The sequence below is a fragment of the Lontra canadensis genome, unplaced genomic scaffold (assembly GCF_010015895.1).
Source record: "Lontra canadensis isolate GAN:19392208 unplaced genomic scaffold, GSC_riverotter_1.0 scaffold41, whole genome shotgun sequence".
Classification (NCBI taxonomy): Eukaryota; Metazoa; Chordata; class Mammalia; order Carnivora; family Mustelidae; genus Lontra; species Lontra canadensis.
Window position 1 is genome coordinate 14,723,573 of NW_022631035.1, and position 14,862 is coordinate 14,738,434.

Here is a 14,862-nt window from a genome sequence, read left to right on the forward strand (position 1 = left end):
CTCTCACACAAATAAATAAATCTTTAAAACAAAACAAAACAAAGCAAAAAAAGTAAAGAATGCCAGGTGGTATCATGTTATGTAACGAGGTATAAGAGCATATGCTTTGGCATTTTTGTGGGTTATTTCATTGGTTTTCCTTTCCTTAGCCTTTGCTCTCCAATTGTTAAAGTCTTCATGGAATTAGTAATCTAAAGTTTTTTTTAGAAGCTGAAGTTATTATTTATAGCCAGCCAACTGGTTTTTGTTCTTTTCTCATTTACCTGAAGCTCCTTTAGGAAAATTACTCTGATCTCAGAACCGGCTTAAACAACTTATAAGTAGGCGAATAACGGGTATCAAAAAGCCACTCCAGGCCTGACGTGCTTGATGGGCTCCTGCACAGGTGACTAGCACTCCTGGTCTCTCAAAATCCAAAACTGACACTTAAGAGCCAAAGGTACAAAGGGTACTCTTTCGCAGCCGGCCAGGCTCTGACTCAGTCCTTCACCATTCCTTCTGTTTTCGTTTCCTTTCCAGTTCCCAGTGCCTCAGCATTTGGCAGCAGGGATGAAAAGAAGCTAAGGGCGGGCGTTCGGGTGACCAAGCAGCTCTGCTGAGAGGTCTGCTCTAACCAATCTCAGAACACACAGGGGCCTGGGTGAAAGAGGGCCTGGGAGTCCCTTATCACTGGCACTTGACTTCCCACTGGGTTAGAGCCTTAAGCTCTTTGGCAGAATGAGGGCAAGGAGGCCACGAGAAGAGAACAAGGAGGCATGCACAGCAGCTCACACTGCCCTAGGGCAGTTCCAGCAGACAGCAGTCCTGTGTCTGACCTCTGAGGTCCTAGGTCTTAAGAGCGGGATCTAACACAGGGCACCAACTAAACAGCTTGTGCTCCTCGTTAAGTATAGTTCCTGGTACACAGGTGTTTGATAAATACTATATGCATGATTAATGACAGGTTTAGGCCACCAGACCAGCATTAGGGCAAAGTGGTACCATAGAGATCTACATTTCTCTGGTCCAAAAAAAAAAAAGCCTGGGACTGGAGTAGTAGAATTAAACCTATAGACTTCAAAGGAAGTCAAGAGGGTCCCAACAGCTGGACAAAAACCCAGGAAAACACAACAGCCACACAACAGGAGTGTAGCAACCCAGATCAGTTATATTATTTAAGAGAAGTTTCTAGTAAAAGGGCCCTCAGGGTACCTGCTGTTCCCCCAAGGACCAACTTCCTAAGATCAGAGTCTGATTAGCTGGCTGTCTCCTCCCTACAGCCAGGAGAAATCTGAGACACCAGCAGAGCTGACAAAGAGGCCCCACGGAGATGCAGTGACTCCCTTGGCCACTCCCGTATCCACGCAGGTCTTGGTTTTATGCCTCCTACCCGGGTAGGCCTCCAATCTGCTTCAGTTCCAGTCACTGCAGAAGCGTGTGCTCCAGAATGAGCTGCCAGTTGCCTAGAAAGGCCCCCGGGGGCACATAGAGCTAGTTACTCAATGTTGTCATAGACCTGGATCACGTCCTCATGGTTGCCAAGAGCCTGGATGAGAAGGGCGGCCTGCTCCAGGTCAGGGTCAGCCAGCTGCACCTTTGTATTGGGGATGAATTCTAGAGAACAGGACACCGAACACAAGCCCAGGGAGTCCAGCTTCTTCCTCACTTGATGCAGTGAAGAGGCATCACAAATAAACTAGGGACAAAAGAAAGTTAAGAGGTGAGGGGCCAGGAGATAGCAGAATAAAGGCAGTCAGAATTTGCAAAACCTGAATCACTGTGTTTAAGTTCTTACCAGCAGAGCTATAGTTTTCAGAGTTCTGAATGCTTCTTGTAGTCCTTGGTCAAGTAAGCCCTACATAGTATTCACGTAATAAATGTTTATGCAACATGTGAACTCTTTTTGCCACTTGTACCCCAGGGCGGGAGAAAGAAGAAATAGAAGCATGCCTTAACGCATCTATTAGGACAAAAATCCAGCAAACACCAAGGCTTCATACTCACTTTAAAAATGTTCTTTTCCTCTTCGTCTTCAGTTTCCTTGACATCTTCAGCTCCTGCTTCAATTGCCAGCTCGAGGGCACGCTCTAGGTTCACAGCTTTCTTCTCTTTGTCCTCCACTCCAACCACGATCACCCCCTTTTTGTCAAAAGAGTGGCGAGCTCCATCAGCCATCATTCCCCTCAAAGGAAAGGAAACACACTAGACTGAATGCCTGTAGACACTCAGCCCCCCATAGCACTGCATTCTAATTACTCTGTTTCCCACCCAGCCTTCACTGTATAGACATACATACTTCTGAAGGAGAGTATGCAGCGACCACTGGGCAAGGGAAAAATCCAAACATATCCCCATCCCCTTTTTTCTGCCCTGATTGCAGTTTAGTGGATGCAAAGACATTGCTCATCATTTAAAATTCCAGTCTTAGTGGTACATTTTAAGACTTGGACATTACATGGCTACAGGTGGGGAAAAATGGGACAAAGGGTCTCTTCTCCACCTGATAGACAAGCCTAGTACAGAATGAATTAAAGGAGAAGAAATGATCCCATTTGGATTCTGTTATGGATGAAATATGCTTAAAACTTCAAATGCCACCAGGAACAACTATAGTTTTCTTGCAAAGGATTGGAACCTCAAGGCTTCATACCCTTCCACTCTCCCCAGATGTACACCTACCCATTCTTGTTCAGGATACGTCTGATGTCTGAATAGCACTTGGAGCCACTGTTAGATAATGCCTCAATGAGCAGAGAAGAGCCGCCAGGGCCTCGGCCCTCATACAGCAAATAAACATCCTTGGTTTTCTGCAATAAACAACATGAGCATATTTTCCTGTTTCCAAATTACCTCTTGCATCCCAACCCAGAACACAGATACTGACTCCACGGGATGGGTACTCTGGGGTACGGCTTAGGGCCTCAAGCCTTTATTGCTGTCCCCTACCTCTGAGAGGTGGCCCTTTGGGACCCATTTTGAGGTAACTGCAAGTATGGCCCCTTACTGGGAAGGGAGTCTGTGTCTCTGGTCCCCGAACAATCAATTAGCCAATTAGCCATCTCCTAGTTTCATTTCCTCCCTGTCCCAACTGAATCCCACATCTAACACACACATCACCCCCCACACTCCCACCAAGACTCATGTTCCTACACCCATCCCACATGAGACCCACCTGTGAAGTCTCCTACCCCTGGGGTGCTGAGTATCGCTTTAAGAAATAGCACCCTGGGCCCTATCATAAGAACCACTGAAAACAGTTTGGCCACAAAATTCAAACAATTCAATGACGGTCTAGTGACCAGTCTCACCGGACACCCCATGCTGCCTCCACTCATCCCTTGCCCACACCTCCGACCTCCACCACTCTCTCCCAGCACCCTGCCTTGCTGCCTTTCCAGGAACTCTCAAACGACGACTTACTCCTTCTTCTTTCACAAAGGAAATAAAAGACCACCAGGTGGGGGAAAATCCTCTTTCCACTTTATCTGCACCACGGCCCACATGGAGGCATGTGTATAATGATTAGAAAACAGGTTCTAGAGTCTGCCTGGTTTCAAGTCTGTCATTTTCCATGTGACTTGGTCACCTAATCTTTCTGTGTTTCAGTTTCCACTTTTGAGGAAGTTTTGAGGTTTTTCTGATGATTCAGTAAGATAATGCATACAACGTTCTTACCAAAGTGCTTGGCCTAGAGTAAGCTCTCAGTAGTTATTAGCTACTAAGATGATTATCACTTCCTCAAATCCTTCCAACTGTCCCAGAGAAAGAGGTGTCCTCTCACCTGGGCTCAAAGACAATTCCCATACCTGAGCTCCACACTCTGTCCCTCCCACAATCACTAATGCCCCGTCTCCCTTTCTACCGGCTCTTCTCCTTGAAGGCACACATATCTGAAAAACACACCCTTCCTCAATCTAACACTCCCCACATCGTACCCCTTCTTTCTACCTACATCCTCACACTGCGGCTGAGTAGCCCTAAGCAGTCTGGTTCTGCACACTGTCTTTTCAAACTATTCCTGACTGTGCTCCCATGTCCTATGTCCAAGGTCAGAGAGCCACCAGAAGGCTCTGCATTGAGGGTATCAATCACAATGCTATTGGTCTCTCCGATGATCTAAGGAGTATGCGGCGGCCTTCTGGACATGGGCCCTGGAGGGGCTGCGAGCAATAACAAGAAGTCAAATTGAGGACGTACCCCCATTTTCAGCGATGCCTCGATCGTTGACTTGGGCATATGCTTGCTGCGACACACCTCTAAGATGCTGGCCAGACTGCTGTTGTGCTCAGGGTTGGGGCCTCCTTCTGAGATAGAAAGAAAAGAGTGAGGGAACACATCTCATTACAGCTGGGAGAAAGAAGGGATTTCTGCCACTCTACCCACCCCCACCCAAAGAGTAGCAAGTCACCACCTGGCTTTCAGTTAATTTTGAACATTTATTCAATATTAAATGTTTAAATGGAATTTGGAGCAGTATTTTGGAAAAGAAGGCTTGTTTGTTTGTTTTTTAAAGATTTTATTTATTTGACAGAGTGAGAGAGAGCACAAGTAGAGGGAGCAGTGGGCAAAGGGAGAGGGAGAAGCAGGCTCTCCAGTGAGCAGGGAGCCCGATGAAGGGCTCGATCCCAAGACCCCGGGATCATGACCTGAGCCGAAGACAGCCACTTAACCAACTGAGCCACGCAGGTGCCCTAAATTTTTATTATATTTTTAAATTTATATTTTAGGTAGTTGACATACAGTGCAATATTGTTTTTTTTTTAAATAGAGGTTTTATTTATTTATTTGACAGAGATAGACATAGTAAGAGAGGGAACATAAGCGAGTGGAGTGGGAGAGGAAGAAGTAGGCTTCCCACCAAGCAGGGAGCCTGATGAGGGACTTGATCCCAGGACCCTGCAATCATGACCTGAGCGGAAGGGAGACGTTTAATGACTGAGCTGCCCAGGTGCCCCAAAAGATTTTACTTATTTATTTGGCAGAGAGTGCACAAATAGAGGGAGCAGCAGGAGGGAGAAGCAGGCTCCCCAGTGAGCAGGGAGCCTGATGCAGGGCTCAATCCCAGGACCCTGGGATCATGATGTGAGCTGAAGGTTGCCGCTTAACCTGCTGAGCTACCCAGGCGCCCCGGAAAAGAAGTTCCTAATTAATCCTAAGGATGGATATCTTTCTGCTAGGTTTCAGCAAACACCACTTTGCATCAGACGAAGAGCTGAGGGATGAAAGTGGTACCAACATTTCCTGGACTTATTAATACCCCTTGCTCTGACTCTACTATTTTGTGTGTAATTACTGAAACGCTCATATGATAGCGTGTAATCATGCTGTGTCTCAGAGTAGGGGCTATACCTCATTATTCTGTATTACCAGTGCACATAACAGACACTCAATAGTGTTGATCTCACTTAGTATCAAGAATGTAGAAGGAAGCCAAAAGAAATATCAGGCATGAATTCTAGGGGGAAATTAGTATTTACTGAGTGCCTATTATGTGCCAGAAACGACCAGACAGTGGGTACTATCCCTGTTTTGCAGAAGGAAACTGAAACTCTGCAAGGTTAAGCCATTTGCTCAACGTCATCAGTTAGTAAGTAACAGAAACCAAGTTTTCTTGACCCCAAGGTCCATGATTTTTACAGGACTTTTTTTCTCCACTCCTACAGGTATCTGACACTGAATACAAAAACAGAAAGGTCATCTTGCAGTGGCTACACAATTGAAAAAGCCATGGTTGCAAACTTACCTTCCAAGAAAATGTGTCTTAGGAAATCCTAATGAAGCAAACTGACACTGGGCAAGTAACAGATTTACTCAACGTCCCTTCCACAACCTACGCTGTGGTCCACAACCAGAGGGGACTAGAGGGCTTGATTTGTCTCTTTGGGCCAGAAACACATAGACCTTACTCTTAGAGTCTGTTTCCATGAAGTACCCCGCTACACACTAGAATGAAGTCACTTTTACCATTATCGTCCTAAGAGCAACTCCCTGCCATGCAGGCAGACGCTCAGCATCTGGAAAGGTGAGTGGATACATACAATGCAGGTAGGTGTCCTGAACGTTTATGAAGTGGGCAACGGTGGGAATTAGGAAAAGAAAAGAATATGAAGGACCAAGGTTAGGGGTGGGCCCCTGGTTTAGCTGTGGGCGCACAAAGTGCAGCAGCGGGTGACTTACCTTTAACTGCCAGGCGGATGCTCAAACAGAGCTTGGAGAAGATGCGACTCTTTTCGGCGTCCTTGGGACCCTTGATATGCCGGACTTTGGACCACTTGTTGTGCCCGGCGGGGGCCGCCGCCGTGAGGTGCAGCGTCCTGCCAGGAGCGCTGGTACAGCCCGTGGGCTCAGGCTGGGAAGCCGCGAGGGTGGGTGAAAGAGCCGCCCGGACCCCGGGGCCTAGAGCTCCCCTCAAGCACCGGGCAGCGACCCTGATCTGGCTGACGGCAGCCCAAGCTGCCATTGGCTCCGACCCTGGACCAAGGTCAGCAAGAACAGCCAACGAGCAGCGGCTAAGATCAGCCCGTGGCGTCCGAGGCAGAAACCGGCAAGTCCCGAGCTTGAGGCCGCCTCCACTCGTCTCCGGAGACCCAAGTGCTCAGGTCAGCGCGGGGTAGCCGGGACCCGAACGACCCAATACAAGACCCGCGGAAGCCCGGAGTGGGTGCCTTAGATAATGTTGCACACTTCCTTTCTCCGGTCCGTTCCAGAAACGCGCCCCCAACGCCCGAAAAGTCCGTTCCGCCGCACGGTACTTGCTCCAGTCTCGCGCCTCTCCTGAGCCGGGGCCGAAGTGGGGACGACTTTTGGAGTACAACTCAAATTTTTTAGCTTTAACTAATAGTTCGCTTGGGAATTTATTATTGTTGTTATTATCCAGCCTACTTTGTGATGGGCTCGGCACTCTCCTCCTTCTACTTTGCCATATTAGAAACAGATTGCTCCTGGTACCTTTTGCAGTTCCTGTATTCAGCACAAACCTGGGTCTTTTTGGATCCTTGTTCCACTTCACTTCACCTGGCTAAATTTTGCTCTTCCTTCAAGATTCAGTTCGGACATGATTTTCCACCAAAGGAAAACATGCCCTAATTCTCCAGTTGGGCACAGATGCCCTACCTCCTGCTCACATGACCCTTCATACTCGCCTGTACCTTAGCACTTTTTTAATCTAAAAATGTTTGTCTCCACCACAATATTAAATTCTTTGAGAGGACAGGACCCGGTGTCCAGCATAGTTTTTTTTTTTTTAATAACAGCTTTATTGAAATAATTCACAGGTCATACATCACCAATTTAAAGTGTATAATGGTTTTTAGGATATGTATTCAGACTTGTGTTACCATCACTATAATCAGTTTTACATTTTAGTCACCCCAAAAAGAAACCCTGTATCCATTAGCAGTCCTTTCCCATTTCCTCTCAATTTTCTCAGTCCTAGGTAGAAAATTTACTTCTTCCTCTATGGGTTTGCCTATTCTGGATGTTTCATATGAATAGAATCATATAATATGTGGTCCTTTGTGATTGACTTTTTTCACTTAGCATGTTTTCCGGGTTTGTTGATGTAGCATGAATCAGTACTTCATCCCTCTTTTATTGCCAAATAATATTCCATTGTATGAATCTACAACATTTTATTTATCCATTCATCTGTGATGGACATTTGGGTTGTTTCCACCTTTTGACTATTATAATATTGTCATGAACATTCATGTACAAGTTTTTGTATAGACATGTTTTTGTTTCTCTTGGGTATATACCTAGGAGTGGAACTGATGAGTTGTTGCAGTGACTCCGTTTAAACTTTTTTTTTTAATCTTTTTTTTTTTTTAATTTGACAGAGAGATCACAAGTAGGCAGAGGCAGGCAGAGAGAGAGAGTGGGGGAAGCAGGCTTCCCGCTGAGCAAGGAGCTTGATGTGGGGCTCGATCCCAGGACTCTGGGATCATGACCTGAGCCGAAGGCAGAGGCTTAACCCACTGAGCCACCCAGGCGCCCTCCGTTTAACCTTTTGAGGAACTGCCAGGCTGTTTTCCAAAACAGTTGCATTATTTTATGTTCCGACCAGCAATGTATGAGGTTTCCACTGTTCTCCACATCCTTGCCAACACTTATCATCTCTTTTTGACTGTAACTGTTGCCACCCTAGTGAGTATAAAGTGATAACTCACCGTGGTTTTGATTCATATTTCTCTCATGAGTAATGATGTCTAAGATGTTTTCATGTGCTTATTAGCTATGCATATATAGTATTTTTTTGTCATTTAAAAATACAGTTTAATATGTCCTTTTGAATAGCAAAAGGCAAATTAAGGGAATCACAAATAAGCATGAAGGCCAAAGTAAAGTCTGAGATTCCCCTAGTCCAATCAGCCTAAATCTACCAGGGCAAACCTGTAGTTCAACCAGGTCAGCTCTGGACTCAGTGCAACAAGAAAAACTCCACACTGGAGAGATGGTGAGGTGTCTCACCAAACACAGGAAAAGACAATTATTATAGGATTGTGGGGAAAGGTGGAGGTTAGGTGAAATTTCAATGGAATAGAGTTCAATAGTCTCAACAGAACACAGAAGCTGTGTCAGCATCAGCTCTGGACTGCAAAGCAGACCGAGTTCAATTTCCGTGCAAACTACAAAACTCATGGGGAGTGCCAGATTCCGAAGCACCTGCTCGTAAGTTTTATACCTGGGTTGGAAATCAAGGCTGCGTCTCTGTCAGAGTGACTTAGGATTCTCTAAAAGCAAGACTGTTAAGTCCTCATTCTCACTGATAGAATTTCAGACAGCAAACTTTTCTGACCGTCTCTGATTTTAGAGAAGTTTCTCAGCGATTATTAAAAAAAAAAAAGAAGCAGTCACTCAGAGAAGGGAACTTTTATGACATTTTAAGCTGCAGGTGTGCTTGTGAGAAATATTGTTTCCTGTTAACTTTGCAGCTTGTTTTATGTGTCTATTTATCTGTGATGAATAGCAGGGCAGAATTTTACTTTCTCAGTTTGAGCTAATACTGTCTCTAGATAAATGCACAGATGACTGAACCGTCGCTAGAGCCTGGTTTTCAGGATCACTGAAATCATTTACAATGAGCCTTGGCCGCTCATTTGTTGGTGGGGCAGAAACAGAACTATTTACGCACCACCTTATTTCCTCTTCCTAGGCGTACAGGAAGACTACCTTTCTCAAACATCCTTGCAGTTAGGTTGGAATCACGTGGCTGAATTTGGCAGATATGGGCAGAACTCTTCCTAACATATTTTCCCCTTCCAAGCAACCTGGGAGGCCACAAGTTCTGGATGATGTAGCTGACCAACCCCCAAAGGACTTCACATAAGCAAAAAGTAACATTTTGTTGTGTTCAGCCTCTGAGGTCTAGCGGTTTGTTACTGCATCTTAGCCCAGGCTAGCAAGGTGAATACCGCCAGCACAACTCTCCCAGAGCGCTCCTTAAAAACTAAAGAGCAGGAGGGGTGCCTGGGTGGCTCAGTGGGTTAAAGCCTCTGTCTTCGGCTCAGGTCATGATCCCAGGATCCTGGGATTGAGCCCCACATTGGGCTCTCTGCTTGGCTCTCTCTCTCTCTGCCTGCCTCTCTGCCTACTTGTGATCTCTCTGTCAAATAAAAAAATAAAATATTAAAAAAAAAAAGAAAAAAGAAAAAACTAAAGAGCAGGAATCTCCTATTTCGCATCTGTACAGTACAGTTCTAACAGAGCCAGCAGGTGCTCATTTTGTCCCATGGAGTCTAAACTCTTGGAAGTGGTTTTTTGTTTTTTAAGTAGGCTCCACGCCCAACATGGGGCTTGAACTCACAGCCCCGAGATTTAGGGTCATGTGCTCTACTGACTGAGCCAGCCAGGAGCCGCATAAACTCTTAGAGTATGTACTTCTTTTCCCCAGACCCACTGCTGCCCCCAGCTCAATTGTTTCTGTCACGATGGCAGTTACTTGCCGAATACTGGGTCATGAAATCAATCACCTACTTCTCTTCCCTTGAAATGAAATCAATCACCTACTTCTCCTCCCTTGAAATGATTTAATGTGAGCCCAGAATGAAAATAAAAATAAACAGAAGGAGTATTCAACCAGGACTCAGAGCATCTGAACAGCAGTGGGGACAGGCACTCCTCCATCTTACCACATTGGGATGTAGGCTGAGGAAACTGGCTTGAACTTGGAAACCCTAGCCGGCATCAGAACCTGGTGTCCAAACCCACAGGGTCTGGGAATTATCGTTTGTCATCCTTCAGAGCCCGCAGTTTGCTGCATCCTGATGACCCCACCTCTTAAATCTCTTCCGTTATGTCCTGTCCTTTCCTCCCCTGCTGCTCCTGCTTTAGTTCAGGCTTTTACTTTCTCTCATCCGATTACAGTAGGTGAACGGACTTCCTGTTGCATCCCCTACACGGACATTTTCTTCACTACCTCCTAAAGTGCAGTTCTGAGCATGACTTGCCTCTACATGAGTTTTCCAAAATCTCATACAGGTGTAAGGTCTAAACTTCCTGCAATGCACAAAAGACTCTGCCTGATCTGGCTTCTACTTACTTCTCTAGCGACAGTCCCCATTCAAAATCCCACATCAACTTATAATTTTCTGAATATGGCCATATTCTTTCTTGCCTCTATACATTGTACATGGATGTGCCTTCTGCTTTAAATATCTTTCCCTATTCCCAGAGAACTCCTACTCAGCCTTCAAAATTCAGTTTCACCCTCCCTTGTCTTGTGAAGTTTTCCCTGACCTCCTCTGGCTCCTACCCAGACACGGGGGATCACCTCCTCCTCAGGGCAACCAGTAAGCCTAAACACTCCCGTAGCTTCAACACTGCCAGGAACTGTTTATCTGGGAGACTGCAAGCAACTTGAGGGTCACAGCCCCTGGCACAGAGTAGGTGCTCTGTGTTTTAGTAAAAGGAATGACTCAGGCTGTCAGATAGTATGATGGGCTGGGGAGGACTCTCGTCACCCAGCCAGTGTCTCTGGAACATGACCACAGTGGCAGAATGGGAAGAACTGAATTCATCACAAGAAGAAATTCAGTCAATCTATACATGTTCAAGTTTTATTACAAAGTGTGATGGGCAGAAAATACGGTACTTCTTATACAGGAGGCTGAAACAGAATGAAAGGGTGAAAATTAGGTTTAATATACTCAGGAAGCAAGAAATAAAGTCATAGATGTAATACTCCACTTTCAGGTGCCTTTGGAGTCGCCTTCAATGGAGATTTACCATTGTGGTCTCACAGCACAGTGTTAACATTTTATTACGAGCCCTGTGTACAATCAGTCCTGTGATAACAATATTTTAAAAAAGAAAAATGGGATAGTACAGTTCTGCAAGGGGACAGCTTCCTCTCCACCTGACCATGGGAGGTCACAAAAGCTAGAGTATAGAGGAAAAGCTTAAATATATAACAAGAAATGAAGTTCAGACGTACTAGGCTAGAGGAGACAGAAATTGATTGGCTAGAGCTTAACATCTCGGAGAACAAGGAATCTCCATTTCCTACATAGAGGTTTGTACAATCATGCTACAAGTTCACACTCGGGGGGTGGGGGGAGGTCACTGACAGGGTCATAAAATACACAGGAACCAAAGCAAGTGATCCAACTCAACTCAAGCCAAGTCAAAGCTTTAGCTCAACAAGTCTCGTTGCACACCGGGTTACCACAACCAACCCCAGGCGATCTTGTCTTCAACAGCAGACATCACGAGTCCATAGCCAATGGGTTGTCCTAAAGGTGGGTCCTTGTAAGTTTTCTAGCTGTTACACAGACTGCCAACATCCTTCTTCTTGAGTTCATACTTTCACTAGCTTATTTGTTTCTGGTTTTACACCAGTCCAAAGCCTCTTGGGGAAGGCACCCGCATGTTTCCAGACTTAAAAAATAATATCCACAAGGTAGCCTGAGAGGACCGGGCCCACACTGTATAGTCACACCTTTGACTCTGAGAGCCAGTGGCAATGACAATGGTGGGAGAAGAAGAGAGTACAGGTGGACAAGGCAGGCAAGGCTCTGCAACAGGAGACACTGTGGGCAGCTGGCCCAGCCAGTAGAGAGCCTTCTCCAGAGCTCAGCTCAGCTCTTCTCCCTGGGAAATTCCAACTTAAGTGCCAGGCATGACCCTCCTTCCTCATCCTGGGGTGAGGGATTAAAGGGAAGCGTCTGCTTTGAGACAGGCGTCTACTTGAATGGTCTCCCTTACTCCAACCCAGGCAGGCAAAGAAGCTGCCACATTCTCAAACCGGGGGAGGGCCCTGCCATGTGGTAAGCCCTGTAAGCTCTCAACTGTTCTTACCACCTCAGACTTGAGGCCCAGGCTGCAGAAGGGAGAAAATTCTATGGGGGCAAGGCCAGAGGAAGAAAAAGAAAAGGGAAGAGAGGAAAATCGGCAGGACTGTCTGTTTCCTCTGCTCTGTATAAGCCTACAACCAAGGACAGCCACGATCAGGAATGGCCACGGGACTGCCAACACCTGTGGATTGTTGCCACCGACATCACCCATGGCTCAGTGCTGCAGGAAGGGGCTCCTCTGCCCGAGCTGGCATCCTGTCCCCACAATTAGACAGTGCCAGATTATCTGACAAAAGTTCCAAAAAGGCTGACACAGGCTGAGGGCACAGCTTCATTCCATGGCCACCCCAGACCTTTCATGCCCTCTAATATCTTTTCCCTTGATCTAAAGAAACATTTACCACAGATTTTCTCCCTTATCTTAAATCTCCTCCGAAAATTTCAGCCAAAACCATCATCAAAACCTTGTAGGACTCTCAACTTTTTCTGCACCGCCCCCCCCAATCTTAACTGGTTGAGAGTTGATCCTGATTCTGGTAAGAAATTCTCACCAAGTGATCGAGTATCTTCCCTCTTCAAGTCCTTAACTGACAGCTCCATTCCTCCCTAGAAGGAGAGGGTTCCAACTCTTCTGGGTATAAATACTCAAGCCCCTGAATGACTTGTATCCATTCACCAACTCCCTGATGTGGAACCTGAAGCCAAATTTATTCAGCACCTCTCGGCCCCCTCAGAGCGGACAAGGAAAACCGAGGCAGCTTTGGCCCCACAGAGGCGGGGGGTAAAGAGGGCCACAGGAGCACATGGAAAAGCCACCAACAGACACTTGCTTTTGAAACAACAAGAGATCTCTGCTTCCTGGAGCATCCCTGGCTAAGAGGCTTTCTCAGTCTCGAGACTACAGAAATCCTCTCCTCACCCATGAGGCCACGTGGCCTATGGTGTAAACGGAGGGTAAGAGAGCTGGGACTTCAAAACACCGGCATCTCTGCAACTGTGAGTGTGTGTGTTTGTGCAGGTAGACTGGGGAGTCTCACCTGGGCCCCAGGTGGATGCCAGGGAGATGCCAAGAGAGGAGGACCACACAACAGGACCTAGGAAGTGAAGAAAGGTCTGGGAGCCCACAGGGCAAGGGAAAAAACCCACCAAAAGTTGTTGGTTTCCAGAGTGATAGCAACTTTATGCAAATATATTCTAATTACTACGGACTAATTATTTCCCCTGATTGTTTTCCAGTTCCAGTTGACAAATCTCACCATTCAGACCATGCTTAAGTGCAGATCAGGAAAGGAATCTGAACACAGAACTCAGTGCGGTTAAACGTTGCCCCAGGAGGGGCTGGTCCTCCATCTCAGACCTTTTTCCAGGGGAAGAACCCAATGGCCTCCTAGAGCAAGCTACCATCAACTTAGACTTGCTACCCTTAGGAGAGGGACCCTGGAACCAGCAAATACAATTACAAGCAAAGGAGGGCTCTGACCAAGAACTGCTCACTTCATACCTCTGAATGACACAGTGCAAATCTGGTAGTAAATGCAGCAAAGTCAACCTCAAGTGGAGAGCCAGCTAAAGAGCCTCAAAATTGGAATAAGAAAGTAAAAAAGTAGAAGAGGAAAGACACTAAGAAAGAGTCTTTTTCTTTGGACAAGCACCTGTGTAGTAAAGCAAAGAGCTGGTACTTTGGAGACAAAAATACATCTGCTCTGGAAAAGGAGACTCAACCATAAGAGTTTAAGGGCCCAGAAGAACAAAACTGTTTTATTTCTCAAGAGCAGGTGAGAACACAAGTGGACAAAACCACCAGCTTTAAGGTCTGCTACTCCCCTACTCAACACTGCGCAACTCAGAGGGGCTCAAAAACCTATGGCAGAACACACTAGACCAAAGGCCCCCAAGACTGAGCGTGTCCCAAACCCTGCCTGCCCAAAGACTCATCCAGCGCCGGAATCACACACAAGCCCCCTCCATGGAACTCATACATGCAACGGAAACAGACACTGCAGCCTGCAAGTCCAATACTGCTCAGTACCTAATGGCGGGGGGATGGGGTGGCTGGGGGTGGGTGCAGGAGGGTTGACAGATGCACATTAACTGGCTGGCCCCATAGCTACCTATTTACTCAATGGCCTGGGATTATCACAGCCCATTAGTCCACTCCTTCCAGGAGCTGACAGTCCCCCACGCTCTAAAGGAGATCTTCTTCAGGATTAGAGGCACAGACTAGGTGCCTCTGAAGCAGGACCCTCTCACTTAAAGAGTGGCCAACCATCAGTCACAGTAAACCAACCAGAGATACCAAAGTTCGTCTTATAGACTGTGCTTGCCTATCACTCAAGACATGGAAGAAAATGGCCTGGGACTTACATCAGGAGGGAAACACAGGCTCGGAAACTATGTCCTGGAAATGCATTCTAAGCTCAGCTTTTCTGAAACCATTCCCTTTAAGTCAGACATGCTGTCTCTCTCAGCTCTAACACATTGCCAGCAGGTCCTGGGGTGGGGGGTGGGGGGTCAGACAGAGGTACTTGAGGAAGAAAAGCCTTCACATGTCTGTTTGGGAGCCCAGAATGTCCTTGAGAAGAGCCGGGCT

At 46.5% G+C, this 14,862-nt stretch overlaps 2 protein-coding genes across 2 annotated transcripts in view; both read right to left on the reverse strand.

Annotated features, from left to right (window-relative positions):
* Nucleotides 1–6,614, reverse strand: LOC116875410 (translational activator of cytochrome c oxidase 1). Its single transcript, XM_032870875.1, has 5 exons — nt 6,157–6,614; nt 4,177–4,283; nt 2,659–2,786; nt 1,984–2,161; nt 1–1,675 (listed from the first exon to the last, which is right to left on the reverse strand). The coding sequence occupies exons 1-5, from the start codon at nt 6,437–6,439 to the stop codon at nt 1,475–1,477; spliced, it is 897 nt and encodes a 298-aa protein (XP_032726766.1). The 5' UTR covers nt 6,440–6,614; the 3' UTR covers nt 1–1,474.
* Nucleotides 6,615–11,020: 4,406 nt separating this feature from the next.
* Nucleotides 11,021–14,862, reverse strand: part of DCAF7 (DDB1 and CUL4 associated factor 7) — a 32,516-nt gene continuing 28,674 nt past the window's right edge. Inside the window, exon 8 of the mRNA XM_032870878.1 lies at nt 11,021–11,086. The gene's annotated coding sequence lies outside the window, so the exon portion shown is untranslated. The remainder of the gene's footprint in view (nt 11,087–14,862) is intronic.